A 16,501-nucleotide genomic window follows, 5' to 3' on the forward strand; every position below is an offset into this window, starting at 1 on the left:
CCTTTCTTCTCAGCCAGCACCCATGTTGCTTTTCATCTGTTCCTGATGGCTATTACCCTCTGTGCTTCATACATGTGCTTGTCATGGAGCCCAGCTGTTTCCCTACTTTTAATTCTCTTTTTCCAGCACTGGCTACCCTCTAACACCTGAGCTGTAGCAGGCTCCTCCCTAAAGAGTCTCAAGAAAATGTCTTTTCTATGGAGTAGTGCCCAAATGCAGTGCCCCTATAGCTCTTGTCCTACTGGTAATTGCCTTCTTCAAGTGATGAGAGGGAACAGGCTCACAGCTCCAAGACTTTTCTTCTCACTCATCTTTTGCAGAGACGAGAGTGACTGGAGCAGAAGCCCAACCAAGGTGGTAAGCTGGGTAGGATTCAGTGCTGAACAGATGTCCTTTCAGCCAGTAGGTGGGTGCAGGATAATAGCAGCCATCGTGCAGGTGGGGCAGATGAATTATCTGCAATGTTACTAATTGCCACAAACATCAGTGCTAAACTTTCTTGGCTTGGTCTAGATGAGAGTCTGGTGCTGCTGGGTGTTAAGCATCATACAAGTAGATGCCAATCCTTATAAGCAATTCCTCCCACAGATCTTGTAAAATGGAAGCACTTGTGGAAAGCTGCCCACCAATTTGCTCTCTTACCTATTCCAGAGAAAAGGGCAGACACCTGACACCCTGCATACTGAGGACTGCTGTATCATTGACTTGGGCCACTGGATGATGAGGCATCCTCCAGCCAGGAAGGAAAACATATACAGTCAAGGTAGAGGGTTCCTTTGTTAGCACAGTCTCTGCAGAGAACTACTGAGTTGTGTTCGTGCTTTGCTTGCCAAGCTTTTGACTATTAAAGGAAACGTAGTAGTGAAAACATGAATGCGTCTGAATGGGACAACAGCTACAGAACACAAGGAGCCTCTCTGCCACAGCTTTGCACTCGATCAGCTTCTCTCCAGCTGGATTTTCATTTGACAAATAGAACCCTGTTCTAGTTTTCTGGGCAGGGTTGGTTGTTTGCTCTATAATTCTGTGTGGAGTTGAAGTCTCATGGTTCATTCCTTTGCTCCAGCAAAGCTGGAAGGCCTGAGAGGCTTCTCTGTAACAGTCAAGCATTTCAGGGTATCCAACTTCCCTTTTTACATTAGGTCTTCATAAAAAAATCACCCACTTTGCCCTCCCCTCCTTCACAGAACACTAGTATGATGTCTACAGACAACTATCCTGTTGTGTCCTGAGCACTGATCTACGGCAGCAATTCACTACCTCCTCTGTGCCTCCAAAAAGTACTTTCAGGTCATGGTACATGCATTATGCCTAGGGTGCAACAACGCCTGTTGTTTCAGTTAGGGAAACCAAGGTACAAACTAGTTTCAAATGTCCAATTACAGGAACTCCTGGCTTATGCTTAGGCATTCAGAGGAATACCTTTCTCTCTTTTGCTCCTTACTGAAAGGGAACTGTTATTTTTCAGCTCACAAAGTCTGTTGGCTTGAGGACATCGAAGCTGGTAGCCAGAGCTCATGTTACCATAATAGACATGCTATTTCTTTTAAAATGCTGCCTCGGGAATCTACCTTGCTGGTGGCCTGACTTAAAACCTGATGTGTAGCTAGCTGTAACAGACCAGTTATAGTTCCCCCTTCCCCCTGGGATCAGTGGCAGGTTTCAGAAAGCTAAGCTTTTCTGGCAGGCTGGCCTGACTCCATTAATCTCCATGTTGCTGGGAATTTGAAATCTTTTTATCCTGGTTCAGGCTGAGATATAGCTTGATGAGGATATGCGAGCAGTGAGGAGAGAGTTTATCTTTACAGTGTGAAACAAAGGTTTGATGCAGCTTGGATCTTGTTAGTTTGCGATACCATGGTCCAGCTTGCAGCAGGTAAGACTTCAGTAACAGCTGAACTTAGAGGGGCACTGGTTTGAAAAACCCAAACCTTTGGGGTCTTGAGGCAGATGGAACCACACCATCGGTTGTCCATGAACCTTGACATAGTTGTGCCAAAATCTCAGAGCAAAGCCTGATTGTTTGTCTCGGATTACAATGCAAGGCTGAGGTCTGCTCTAGCTGAGATGGGAGTTCCTCAGCTCCAGCTGTCTCCCCAAGGTGGCAGCTGCATTCTGGGGACATGGGTTTCTGATACCTCTTGCATTTGTGATGTGTCCCCTTCTGCTCCGCTCCCACCTTGCCAACAGAATCTGGAGTGCTCTTTGTCACGTGATTCCAGATTTTAGTAGTAGGAGCTTTCACTATAGGGGCATTAGAAAGGAAGAAAGCGTAGTGGGTGACACCGTCATGTGAAACAACTTCAAAAGGACAGCAGCGCTAAATGGAGAATTAAATGAGCAAAGCCTGACTCCCCTAATGCACCCAGGCTGGCTGGCAGTATTTGCAGCCTCCCTTAAGTTTGCATCTAGAAGGAAAATTAGCAAATGTTATAGAGAAAACAAATCTTGAAATAAGCTTCCCTGTCTGAAAAGTCATAGGAACACAAATTCTTGGGGAACAGGAATAAGAGAGAGAAAAATACATTTCAATCAAACAACTGCAAAAAAGTATAATTCATCAAGTTTTGCAAACCATATGAAAACAATTCAAAAGTGACACAAAAATATATATAAGTTTGAAAAATACTTAAAGAAAAAAGTACAGATCTCACAATATCAAAACAAATGACGTATGGTTAAAAAGAAAAAAAAAAGACATTGAGTAACACCATATTGGCAGAAAAAGTAAACCTCTCCAGGGCAGCTGTGTTCTGTCATTTAAAGTGTCAGTTTGTGTATCTAGGATCTGTCTATAATGTGCTCAGCAATGACAACATTAACTCTGAGCATTAGAAGAACCTCATAGCAGCGAGTCACATCTGAGAGCAATGTATACAACGGAAGAGAGCAGCGAGGCTGTGCTCAGAGGCCTGAAATGTCCCAACTCACATGGCGACAGTCTCCTCTTACTGCTACCAGACATAAAATCTTTTCTAAATCCCTCCTAACGGAAGATTTGTGAATCGTGAAAGAACTACGGCAAGCAGAGGGCTCTAGGCGTGGACTGCACACTGTGTTGAGTGCCTGGCTGTGAGGCAAACCTTGGCCTTTGGCTTCTTGAGCCTCTATAGGTCTAGAGTCTTACAGATGAAGACCACCTTAGTGGGACTTTCCTCTCATCTACATCATATAAATTGGAGTAATGCTGCTGATGTGAGTGGGACCACACTGGTTAGTGCTAGTGGGAGTCAGAGAAGAATACGGCCTTTTGCTTCCCAGAAGATGGGGAAGATGTTGGGATGGAACAAGAGGTACTGTTTCACGGGAGCACTCTCCAAAGGGTGCCTGGAGACAACCCAGTCTCAGGAGGGGACTTTAGCACCTCCCATTACAGCACCTGTGCTGCAGTGAGCTTCCTATAAAGGGAAATTACTTTGCTACTGAGCATGGCTTGCACTGATGCAGACTGAAAAAGAGTAGAACAGCTCCAGTCCATTACTGAGACTTGCACAAGGGGTACAAGCTGCTCTGGACGGGGGCCTAGTAGAGCAGAGGGGAAATAACGTGCTCTGGCATTTGTAGCCATTCCCCATAAAACAGAACACGACTAAAAAGGTGGTGAAGGACTGGAATGAAGATGTGTAGCCCTTTGTGAACAAACCGTGTTCCTTGTTGCACAGGCTCCCTTAGAGAGAAAAGCTCTGTGTTGCCAAGGATGTGTAACTGGTTTTACTGGTCATCCCTCCTGACCTCATGAGGCTGGGTGGGCTGGCAGCTCCTACTGTACTACCGAAGGGGACAAAACAGACCTCTTGGCTTTAATGGGAATGTCTTACTTCCAAATGACCCACATACAGTTAGCAATGCTTCCGTTAATGTAAGTCTTCTATAAAAAAATCCTTAACAGAGTGAATTGACTTGAAAGATCCTTCTTCCCCATTTCTTCCATTTACAAATTTCACTATAAAGGTCAGTCCTTTTGGTCTAACTCTCTGGTATTGTGTCCCCCAACCTCTCTAACCAAATAACTAACTCATCACTGCCTGTAACCCCACTGAGCAGCCAATACCGATTCAGGACTGGTGTTCTTGCAGACACGACAGGACCTTATGCAATACAGCAAAAGGGAATTTTTCTAAAAAGTGGGAAATAAAAATGTCACACTAGCGATCACACAACTAGGTCTTCAAGCTTATGATCATTTGAGGCTCTCTGTGTGGTCTAAAATAAAAAGGTTAAAAGATACATAATGTAGTTGTCTTTGTTTTTTGTTTTCTTTTTATACAGAAATCATACACACAGAACTTCAACCTGAAACTTCATAACAAAAAAAGTCCACTAATTTAAGGAAAGCATTTGTTGTGCAAAAAGTCCCTCCCCCCTCCCCTGTTCACCTTCATCTACTGAGGGTCTCACACACACACATAAAGTTTCCTTCCAACAGGTGAGTTGGTAAGAAAGAGTCCTCCCTATATACAGTGAATTAGAGAGAAGCTGGATACAGTGCTGACAAGAGGCGTTAGATGAGTGCCTCTATCTGGAAGTGTCCATGTTCTCCTCCTTAAAGTTACTGCAGTGCTCTATAACTTTCCTATGGATAAAACAAGGACAAGGAGAGAGAGTTTAGTTCAAAGCTGATTGCATGACAGTTGTGGGACAGTAACATAAGAACTGTCCAACAGCTTGGTCTCTATGTAAATGTATACTATTTGCAGCAGGCAGTCTCTTCTGAGATACACATCAACCAGTATTTGTGTCAAAACCAGTATACTCCACAAAGGCAGCTTAGAGCTCTCTACCTCTCTTTTATATTCGTCCTGCAGGTATGGAATTTTAGCTCCCAGTTTGCCAATGATTAGAAACTGCAGCTGGCTTTTAAAACTCTGAAAGAATAACTCCAAAGGAAGGTCACGTAACAAAGTAAGTTGGGGAAGCTCACAAAGGTGATGGACTCCCTCCATCTTTTGAAAAATCGGCTCATTTTAACTGTGCAGTCAGCAATTTTACTGACAGGGCAAGACGATTCTGGAGACAGGCAGCCCACACCAGTATGGAGAGCAGTGATGACTGGAGACTATCGACGTTAGAGATGCAATTAGCCGTGTGGCTCCTCTGTCCAACAAGCCACTTCTATAACCAATTTGCCCTCCCTGAATGATCTGTGTGTTATTGTCCACCTATACACACCTCTCTAGTCTTCTGTTTTCCTCCTCTTTTTTTCCTGCTCCTCTCCTGTGGTCACTTCTTACCCCTCGTACACATCAGTACAGGCCTTTCTTGAGTAGCCTTACTTGATGTAGAAGACTAAAAACTAACCTAAAGCTAAATTGAATGTTTCATGATAGTGCATTGGTTTCCTACCGGGCCATTTCCTTGGTCTCTTGCCGTGCTGAGGCCATTTTAATCATGTCCTTCAGAAGGGGAATCCCACCTTCTTTGATCAGCAGTGGGCAGTACTTGTCAGCTGCAGGGAAAAGAATAAAACAGGTCCCTGTGAACTTTCACAAGAGTGGTATAAAGGGTGGCAGGAGGGGGAGGAGAAGCCTGTGGCCTGAGAAGCCACAAAGCTTTTCTTTTTTATGGAGCCAGCCTGCTAGGGGTGCCCTGGCTGTGAAAACAACAGACACAAAATGGCTGAGAACATAAAAGCATGGCCAGAAGGATCAAAATATTAAAGGAATTTCCTACACACTAAGGCTCGTTGTTTATTGTTTGGATGTGCTGCCTGGCCATTCCTGCGTCATTCAAAGAAGGTTCTCTCTACCTACAGAGCTAAATTGGGAAAACTTTTTCAGCTAAAACAAGCTCAGGTCCACACCCTCAACTTTTACAGTGCAGTGGATGTGACGTCAAAAAGTAGATGTAATATCTACTTACGGTAGACAGAGACCAGGTTATACAGTGCCCAGGTAGCCCAGTGCTGGCTGACTGGGGAGATCCCTTGTGGAAGAAGTCGAAGGATTGGTTCAAATGACCTGCAGAGAAACATTGCAGAAGTTGTTAAAAATCCAAGAGCTGCTTCTTTCAGCGCCTTTGCCACTCAAAGCAATACAAATGCTGTGCTCATAGATACCATAGCAGTAAATCCATCGGCATGTCAAAGATTCTGGCATCAAAGACTAAGTCTGTGTCACACGGCAATCCTGGCAGGCTTACAGCCCCTACCACTTTAGCATAAACATGCTGCCCAGATACATAGCTGCAACGAACGCAACTGCATCCAAGAACTGATTTCCATCCTCTGTCAGTCATTTCCTCACGACAGCTGAAACCCGGCAGCACTGACCCTTCTGTAGAGAGGCCAAAGCAAAATTACATCCAGCCAAAGCTGGCTGCTCACGTGCAATGCTCGCTGTGTTTCTTCTGACAACAATAATGTGTCTACACTGTAGCCAAGGCATCGGAATGCCTTTTGTGTGGATGCCTGCCAGGCACTACGGGGATACAGAGTACCTGATACCTTCTTAGAGGAAGGGCTTTGCAGTATTCCAGCAGTTGTATTAGCCCTTGAAGGAATTTCTGGGAACTGTGTCTAAATAGCCCCCAGAGAAGAGTGAAAGCTACAGCAAGCCTTGTGACTTTCAGAAGCAAACAGACTTAAGGAGGTGCAAAGGACAGCAGTCTCAGAGGAAAATGCTTAGGCAGTCCCAGACAGTTGGATCACGGGCTTCCTAAACTATGCAATTTCACCAGAAACATGCAGGAGAAATTCTGTTGGGCTTCCATGCTTCTCCCATAGGAATTGCCAGGCAAGGTGTCTAATTTCAGCAGCCTGTGTAACATGTTTCAAAGGAAGATGTAAAACCCTCGCTAAAGAATATGTCCCTGAGGATGTGTCTCCTTCACTCTAAACAGAGCCTCCATGCTGGGCTATACCTCTTCCCTTCTCTCTGTTGGTGCTTGCTTCCTGTGACAATCCTGGCTCCCGGCTGAGTGGGCCAAACTTTTCTATTCCTCACCTGTAATTGATATTTCTCCTGGAGTTGATATCCCAGCTTTGGATGGCTGCCCACATCCTCTTTACAACTTCTTCTCGGTGGGGCTCACATATACCCCAAGCCTCTGGACCATCAAACATGATATGGGACAGCACGCCACAGGCATTATAGGATACCTCAATCCCATCTGCTTTGCTCTCCAGCAGGTTGCTGCCAAGAGAGAAGAGATCGTTTAGAAGTGCTGATGCACCAAAGGTTTAAAAGTCTCCACGTGTTTCAGGAGCAAAGTTCCAGAGCATTCACCCTGCCTCAGCCCAGCTGTTCGTTAGCCAGGCACTCACCTGAACACACTGATGAATTGGGAGGTCATGAGCTGTGGGCGGAGCTCCTTCACCTCTGCTACATTGCCCAGGAGGCCCAGCATGTTGCGATGCAGCTCCTGTTTCTCTGGGAACTCCTAGGTAAGTAGAGAACAGGATTATACAAAAGCAGGGCTATGGTGGTACTGAGAACAACTAACCCTGGAAAAAGATTGTTCAGCATATCTAGAAAGGTTGAGTATTTTTGGGTAGTCAGCAATGGCTCTTTAGTAGGTGCCAAATGGGATCTCTACTGTTAAAGATACATGTGAAATGAGAGAATTGAGGCCAGGGTCCACTCTTCATTGCTGCTCTACCTCAGGGGGCTGAGTACACGATGGGGAAAGAGGAAGATGCATTGAGTGTAAGTTTCTCTGTTCTACTTGTTGGGTGGATGGATGTGAGAAAGAAGAAGATATGCAAGCTTTTTCTCTTCTCTCTGTGCAACATAGGAAGTACTGCTTATAAATTAGCATAGCCAGGGATCCTGCTCGGGCACCTGCACCTCCACTGCTAACATCAGCATTCCTCTAGAGGAAACCAGACATACTTACTTTCAAGCACTCCAAGAACAGTTTCATGCCACTGTAGTTAAGGAACATCTCACAGTTATCGGGGGTCTCATCAGTGATGTTCCAGAGGGCACTCCAGGAGAACTCCATCACCTGATCGCACTACAGAGCCGAAGAGAAAGGGGCAGAAACAGAGCTTTGCTAACGTGAGAGCCCAGTGCAAACCAACCACTTGTGTTTCCTCTCTGGTATCCCCCTAGATGGCTCCAGAGGTAAGAAAACCTTGTTATTCACTTTCAACTTGTCAGCAAGTGGGTTTTTTGCTTAGTGTTTTTGCCTCCCTGTCACCTTCCCCTGCTCTCACCCTGGGATAGGAAATTCTGCAGCATCAGCTGAGATGTCTTGTGTTTGTTAGAGAAGCTGAGCTGGCACTCTGAATTGATCTCCATGCCTAAGTCAGACTGAAGAGAAGATACTCTGTATGTTTTTGGGGGAAACACTCACCGTTTTATCAGCCAACTTCTTCTGAATCAACTTCAGCATTGTCTGTAGGTAGAGGAAGGGGAAGAGTGAGAAACAGTTCAAGAATCACAGAGCTAAAACTAACTGCTGCAGGGCTGGCTACAGCCAATTTGCAGGCATATGCAATTTTGATCCTTTGTAGAGAACCTACTTGGTATCTCTTTCTCTAAACCTGGGCTATGTTCAACACTGCAAGTATTCACAGAGCTGAACTATGTCATAGTCCCCAAGCTGTTGAGTTTGCAGTCAAGTAAGTTTTGATCTGTATGACAAAGTTTGGAATGTGGTACAACTGCACCAAAGTAGTGGTCTCTGCAGCTCTTTGGAAAGGTGAGGGATATTGCTTGAGTTGTGTTGGAAAGCTGATGCAAACTCAGGGAGGTGCAGAAGGAGCTAGTCACCAGGTGGTACCAGTTCTGGAAATAATCTGATGAGGTGAAGAGGAAAGGTATAAGGCTACACTGCTTCCCTGCTCTCACAGACAGCCTATCTCTGAGATCGTGACTTCCAGTGCTGGTAAGCAAGTAAAAAATGTCACATGGAGGGGTAGGTTCCAGGAAAGGTTCGCATTGCTAGGACGCTAGTTCCCTTCTGTGATACTGCGAGGCTGGATTGCTGGCTGGATGCATGTGGTGTACTGCTGCAAGGGAATCGTGCTAGCCTGGGTTAAGGATAAGTAGACACCTTGGGACCATACCAACCATGACAAACCCCATCTTGCCCACAGCTTCTTTATGATCGTTGTCCACCTGGCAGACCAGAGCATTACAGAGGTGCACAGCAATGCGCTGGATAGACTCATCCTGCCGGCTCTGGTTGAGGATGTTCAGCAGTAGCTCGTTGACTCGGCGGTACTGGAACTCCAGCTCCTCAGGAATGCTAAAGTTACACAGTGTCAGGCAGCAGTTTCGCTGTACCTGGGTCAAAAGAAGCAAATGCTGAGCCAAGTGGCTATGAAAACATGGACCCCATCACCTCATGTTTCCTTGCTGCTTGGTACCGCTTGACTACAACCACTAAAATTTCTGTCACCCTCCCATCTAGCACTGTGCTTTAGCCATGCTCTACTGGTACCCTCTTCTCTCTCCCTGTCACTCTAGTCTCATAGGGCCACACAATCACCCAATGCCTGTCACTTTCCAAGCCAGTTCCTCGCTGCCTGTAAGCTCTCACGCAGCAGTCACCGCTCTGCAACCCAGTGGCATCATGTCAGCTAGCTTCCAGTACGGTGTATTGCGATAATGTTTCTTTCTGTTGGCTCGAGACCCCCAATGCCTGCACCCTTTTCACCCCATAGTCGGTGCTGGACATCTATGCTGTGTGTCATGTACACCCTTTGACCACTCTCATCAGATAAAAAGGAGCTTTGCTATCATCGCTTTCTTCCCCTTGTTCTGGAGAACATCATGTGGATAAGGAGCACCCTGCATGTAATCGCCATCGCTGAGTGAAGGCAAGGAGCAGATCTGGGCAATAGCTTCTCTAGTGTCTGCCTTGGCTCATGTCCTGGAGGCTTAGAAGACCCAGATGCTAACACCAGGCTAAAGACTTAATACAGGGAAGGAGGACAACGGGAGCTGAAGGAGACTGAGCTGCTCTTACTGTGACTTCCTGGTAGGACTCCATGCCATTCAGCACCACCTGGATGACCTGGCGCCGCAGCTTTACGCTCTGCTCCATGCGGTACTCTGAGTTGGTCAAGTAGAACAGTGCCGCGCTGCCTGTCACCTGGATGTTTTTGTCATCCTTGTGGCACCTGAGGGCTGTGATCACCAGCTGCAGAGAAGCAACATGAAGTTTCAGTGCCGCTGACTTGCTGTTGAGTGACTGTTACAAGCTCGCAAGGAATGCGTGGCCCAGGTATTGCAGGAACATGCTTATGAAATGACGGTACCCAGTTCCACTGCACTACCAGAACTTTCTCCAGAATGGCCTGACATGGTGTCCCAGGGTGAAGAAAAGACTGGGACTGCAAAATTTCCTTGTCAGGGTGAGGTAAGTAGTAGCATGGGGCTTACCTGAAGGGCTCGCAGCAGCTGGCTGCAGCGTTCAATACGGGCAATGTCAAAAAGGAGGTTAATGGCCCGGCAAGTGATTTCTGGCCGGTGTTCAGTGTAAGCCTCAATAGCATTCAGGACTTGCTCTTCATTCTTGTCTCCACTCACCTGGCATGGAGGAACAAAAAGAGTCAGGGAGGAAATGATGAAGGGGCAAAACCAACATGAGAAGGGAACTCTGAAGGGTCGAAAGGTACAACTTCCCTCTGCCCGTCTCGTGTATGGTTAGGCCCAGGATGACAGCAAAGAGGTTGAGTCCCCCCTCAGCCCAGAGGGATGAGAAATAGCACCTTTGGGGCAGAAGAATGCTATTCACAAGCATGACTCTCATTGTCTTAAATCCTTTTCTTGTAGTCATGGACATTCTGGTCCTTCGTGGATGATTTTTCCGTGCCCTTCTCTGAGGCATGTTTTTTAACCCTTGTAAAAATCATGTGGGGTACAGGTCTTGCCTTCTGGCAGTTTTCCTGCATTATCAAGTAACTATTGAAAGGTCAGAGCTCAGTTGTCATACCTGAGACCCTAAGAACTCCGCTCTACTGGCAGCCAGTAATTTTCATGTTCTTTCAACTTCTATGAAGTACCTACTGCCAATATTCTTGCAGCCTCATTACCTTGTAGGCTGGAATATGTGTCAGGCGGCAGAGAGATGTTTCAAAAAGGCCCAAGAACTGGAGCGGTCGTTTCAAACCCCGGAAGGGAGCAATGCTGCTCTTTGCTGGCTCAATGCTGAGGAGGGTGAAAAAAAAAAAATAAAAATCACTCATGTTGGTACTGTGTTTCTTCAGGTGTCTCCTGCTACAGAGACAGCTATCAGCTCTCCATTCACTCTGCCTGTAGTGCTTTATAACAAGAGTGACAGTAGCTACACTTCAGTTGTACACCAGCCAGTTTCTCCTAAACATAACACTGGACATTCATCCCAGGTGATCCTGAGTGAAGGGCTAAATGTGTTGAACAGAAACAGCATTAAGAATTCACGCAGACAGAATGCAGCTTTCCCAGGCAGAATTTTTCCTGGAAATTCACTAGCTGGCGTGAACGTTTCTTCTTAGAAAAGGGCTGTCTATTTCACTGATCCAAAGTATTTGCAAACTAGACTGCCTGTCATCAGATGCTAGTCTGCTTCTGCGATCATGCAAGAGCACTAGTTTTGCTGCCATGTTCCTTATTGACCAAGAGCCAGTATTTGTTCACCAGCTCTGGTGGAAAGGAGCCAGTACTGTCCTACTTGTTTGCTTTTGTTTAGTAAGTGCTTGGGGAGTAGGAGGGCAGAGGTCTTGGCTGATCTGGAAAACCAGACCTCTAGGTATGCCTCTACTGAGGCACACCAGGATTTTCAAAGGTTGATTTGCCTGGTATCCAGGTCAATTCTGAAAATATATCTTAAGATTCTGAGTTCCTAAAACACTCAGCCCTCCTATAAATGCTGATGTATTGACAGAAATCTTCTGTCTCAGAAGAGCTTGGATTTCAGTGAGGGTAAGAATGTTTCATGTAGAAATTATGTAAAGGGCTTTGGAGTCCTTTCAGAAAAAATATAAACCCCTGCAAGAGATACCTGGAAGAATGTGTGTGGAAAAGAACCAAAATACTTCTTCAGACATGTATGGCAGGCAGGGCAGATAGGATGAATTCTGTATTACTCCTAAAAGTCCTTACATACGTCACGTACAGGAATCACAGCTGATTCCCGTACCAGTCTTTACAGTCTGGGAAGCTAGCAACAGTTGTATCCTGCTTTTTAGTATTAAATAGACCTACAGAACTTGGAAACTTAGAGGGAACTGTTCTTAATTCACCTTTGACTGATCTATCCACCCAAGCAGACCTCAGTAATTGCAGTTTCCTTACCTTGTCTGGCCCATTTTCTCCTCCATGCTTGGGATAGTGCAGTTCTCCAGCATGGTGTGCCCTGAGATATCGAGCGAAGTGAGGTTTACCAAGTTTTCCACAAACAGGTTTAGAACCCGCCGGGTCAGCTTGAATTTGTAGTAACTTGACAGATGGTCTCGGGAGATATCCAAGTGCCTGCAAATGACAGAGCAGCTCAGAGCCTGGAAAGCATTAGCTGAGGTTTCTGCCTCTCCACCAGAGGAAGATGACAAGCCATGTGTGATTATTATTTTTTTATTTGTTTTTTATTATTATAATTTCCTTCACAAGATACAGGAATGTGGTTCTGTAGGATCTGGCAGCAGGATTTGGCCCTGTGTCTAACCAAAGCACACAGATATCTGGTAGAGGTCTACTTAGAATGGAGCACAATGAATCATTTGGCCACATATCACAAAGGAAATTGCTCCAGGCTCAGGAACTGCCTTTCCCAAGCTCCATCACAGCAGCCACCTGAGCATTTCTGCCTGGTGATTACGATGCACTAGAGGAACTTTGCATCCCCAGAAACATATGTTACCTCCTCGCACAAATTAAGTTACACAAGTTTTTGTCTGCTTCCCCAATCTTATATTTATTTTTCCACCCCAGGCTATTACACTGCCCTGATTTCATTCGGGTATTTAAATGCTTAAGCTTTGGGGAAATCCTGATGCTAAGGGAGTGGTGGGACAAACTGACCAGTCATCATGTGCAGGTGGGGTCCCTTAGAGGACAGGGCCTGCTCTTGCCTGCCAAGCAGTAGCTAAGACCCTTGAGAGAGACTTTTCTGAACTGCTTAAGACAGGGAGTCAACATCCCACTCACAAAAGTGTCTTCCACCTGTTGTAGACCAAGTTTCACTGCAAGTCACTGGGAGTTAAAGTACCTGGATTTAGAAAATGTTACCCAGGACGTTCCCTGAGACTCCAGGTCATATGTTAATGTGGTACACCCTAGTGACTGCAGCCAGTAGAGACGGTACTAAAGTCATTGCAAAGCATCCTTTGTGTGAATAGTAAGGCCCTTCTCTTTGGCTTGGAAAGCCCTGGCTCCCTTTCCTGATACCACTGTGCAGTTTGAATAGCAATTGTCTCAACTCTGTTTCAGGAAGTCATTTCACTGTCAACACTGTTCGGTCAGGGGTGCCTATTTATTTACACTGCTTGCTCTCTTGCTTGCACGATCCATGCACAGTGTGCTTCCACAGAGCACAGTGAGTATACAGTCTGAGCTCAGAGTTTTTCCTAGTTTTATCTCAGAACTAGGCTTAAACTTTGGATGTTTCTGTTTGACAAGTGGTTTGGAGGACTGCGTTTCACAGTGTGATTATTGCTATATTAGTTTATGTACACATCTGTAGTAATTCATTTATGTACACACCTATAGTAATCTTTTTTTGCCATCTCTGAGGTATTCAGCTGTTCTTTTTTGTTCAGCTGGGGGAGTGGCTGATGTTTGGGTTTTGGATTTTTTTTTTCTTTTTTTTGGTGTGTGTGGGCTTTTTTTGTTTTTCCAAGAGGGAGTTTCTGCTAAGTGGTGTCCTTTTGCAAGCAAAATGCAGGCTGGCTTTAGACATGTCAGATAGGTATAGTGAGTCAATGAGTGAGCCTGTTCAAGGGAAGGTTTATAACTTCAAACCAGCAGTAGGTGGCTCTCTGTTAGCAGGCAAGTAGACCATTCCTAAAAGACCTTTCCCTATCAGTGGGAAAACGATAAACACGGAAGAACTGATCTGCTGACCTGAGCTTGTGAAGCTGTGCGATCACTTGGATGTGCTCCTCTGAAAGGTCCATGTTGTAAAGCACTAAGGAAACCAGACTGTCCTTCCACTGGGTCAGAAATCCCACGTCATTCAGCTGGATCCCAGAGAGATCAAGAGCTGCAAGGGAGGCCAAAGGCCGAAGCAATGTCTCCACATTTACCCCTTCGATCAAGCGGCCCAGGTTCAGGAAGCGCAAGCGGCTAAAGCCTTCAAAAGTAAAGTCCTTGACCAAGACCTGGCGAGTGGGGTTCACCAAACAGTCATCTTCACAGCCTCCGGGGTTCTCCTCCTCATAGAAGATATTACAGCAGCCAAAGAGGCTAAGGGAGATAAGCGTGTGGCTGAAGCTCACCAAGGTTTGCAGACTCTTGGCTGTCAGCTTCTCACAGTTAGTCAGGTACAGCTCAACAAGATCCTGGAAGATGGGAAATCAAAGTTAGAAATATTTCACAGGTAGAGTGCCCACCCTGTTTGCTACACCACCTCCCGCTGGGAGAGCCTGAGACCATGTTATCACCGAACTTCACCAGTGTCCCCATCCCGTCCCCACAGTGGCTCTGGGAGCTGAGAAGGGAGAAGCTGAGGTTCTCCCAAAGAAAATTTGGACAGTGAAGGATGGAGTCTTGGGAATCTCTCGGTGCCTGGGATTCTAGCTGGTGCCCATGCAGCAATGCTGCTATGTGAAGTGGCAGCTGGAGGCTGTCAGTGCAATACCACCTGCTTTCTGATGGCCTCCAGGTCCTGGTCCTGCACAATCTGTTCCCGCAAGTGGATCCGAGCTAGCCTGGTGCTCCGGGGATCTGAGAACAGGGTGAAGAAACTTTCATGGGGTTCAAAGATGCTGTCCGTCTTCACCAACTCCACATACCTGTATTGGGGCAATGGCGTTAGCACAGCACAACACAAAGGCTCAGCTACAGCTCTAGCACCTTCACTGGTTACAAGAAAATGTGACCAAGTGTGTACACACACAGACTCTCTCCTGATCATCCAGAATAGCCTTTGGGGTAATGGGAGCTGGCCTATTACCTCTTCTTGTACAGAACTATCGATCCTTAGGAAAATCTCAGGCAAAGATTTGTGCAAGCTCATGTGTGTGTGTAAGCAAACTGGATTCTGGCAAGCACAGACTCCAGGATTTTTTCCCCTAGCATTTAAAGCTAGTAATTTGATTTTTTTCACTTTGCAGAAAATTAGCTGGCCAAAGTTCTCTGCCAGACTTTGTGGGCAGGAGTTCAGCAAAGAGAGACTGTGATAGCCAAATTATATAAATCTCTGGAAGCAGGTTGCTTTGTAAAGCCGTGGGAGCAGCAGCCTTAAAATTTAACATCTGCTAGCACTTCGCACTCTTATTTCTCTGGTTTGAGAGAGCGTTGTAATGCTTCAGTGGTGGGAGATGGGAAGGCTCCCTTGTTGCTTGCTGATGTTTTTGGAAGAAGCAGTGACTGTTTCAGTCTGGGTTTACCTATGTGGAAATGGTGATTTCCACAGAAGCTAGAATGATATATAGCAGTACAATAATCCCTGGGGACACTTCCTTCTGAAGTTAATGCAAATCCTTATTTCCAATATTAGGATCAACTGGAAAAAAACCCAGCCCTATGAATTCTTCCCCCCCTCCCTTTTTTTTTTTCCTCCTTTCCCATCACTCCTTTTAGAGAACTGTTGTTTCCCCCTTCCCTGAGGTCCCGGTTCCTTCCCAAACCAGACAACAGCTTCTCCACAGGCCTGAAACGTACTCATTGACAAGTTTGTCACAAATCTCGCTTGGCAAGAAGATATCAGGATGGAGACGGAGTGTTTCGTTGTCCAGTAGGTAGCAGAGAGTCCCCTCCAAGTTGCGAAGGCAGTAATCTGTGCACAAGGTCATTAGTGACTCGGGGCTATCGGATGCCATCTTGAAGGAAGTTGTGGGAAGGGGAAGAACAGAAGGAAGCTTTTGATTCAGGAGATCGTTTCTTCAAATGAAGTTCCAGGATGAATTTACAGGGACATTAGGACAGCTATAAGCAGAAAGGGAAAAAAAAGATGCATTGAGAGAGGCACATTGGCAAGTGTCTTGCAAAGCTGTCATACCAGCAGGATGTTGATAGTTGTATTTACAGCCCATCACTTGCTGACCTTAAAAGACCCTGCAGCATTTTGGTGCCTCTGGTAGTATGGTCTTATTTCCTTGGTATCCCCACCCCCCAGGGGATACTGTGGGAATGAGTTAACATGAAACATGTTTGGAAATGGGGCTACACAGCAAAATGTTTCCTCATTGCGGGGGTTATCTGGCTGACAAAGGCCCTCTGAAAGGGAAGTGGCAGAAACCACATTACTTGGTTTCCTTCAGAGTGGGTTAGATAAACCACCAGAAAATTTACTGTCAGAATGATCCTTTGTACGGCCCCAGTGGGATCTGGTGGCCCCATTATCTTGTGCCTGTAATTCTGTTTGCCACCGTTCCAAGTGAAGTTTCATGTTCAAGCTGAGTGTTTCTCTGTAG

At 45.9% G+C, this 16,501-nt stretch overlaps 1 protein-coding gene across 1 annotated transcript; it reads right to left on the reverse strand.

Annotated features, from left to right (window-relative positions):
* Positions 1–4,004: 4,004 nt before the first annotated feature.
* ZER1 (zyg-11 related, cell cycle regulator) lies at positions 4,005–16,015 on the reverse strand. Its single transcript, XM_009695736.1, has 15 exons — positions 15,750–16,015; positions 14,728–14,878; positions 13,989–14,425; positions 12,225–12,401; positions 10,985–11,099; positions 10,332–10,478; positions 9,916–10,089; positions 9,015–9,230; positions 8,296–8,337; positions 7,834–7,953; positions 7,262–7,377; positions 6,942–7,130; positions 5,860–5,957; positions 5,344–5,446; positions 4,005–4,573 (listed from the first exon to the last, which is right to left on the reverse strand). Exons 1-15 carry the CDS (start codon positions 15,905–15,907, stop codon positions 4,516–4,518), a joined length of 2,301 nt encoding a protein of 766 aa, XP_009694038.1. The 5' UTR covers positions 15,908–16,015; the 3' UTR covers positions 4,005–4,515.
* Positions 16,016–16,501: the final 486 nt, after the last annotated feature.

The sequence above is a fragment of the Cariama cristata genome, unplaced genomic scaffold (assembly GCF_000690535.1).
Source record: "Cariama cristata isolate BGI_N322 unplaced genomic scaffold, ASM69053v1 scaffold2060, whole genome shotgun sequence".
Lineage (NCBI taxonomy): Eukaryota > Metazoa > Chordata > Aves > Cariamiformes > Cariamidae > Cariama > Cariama cristata.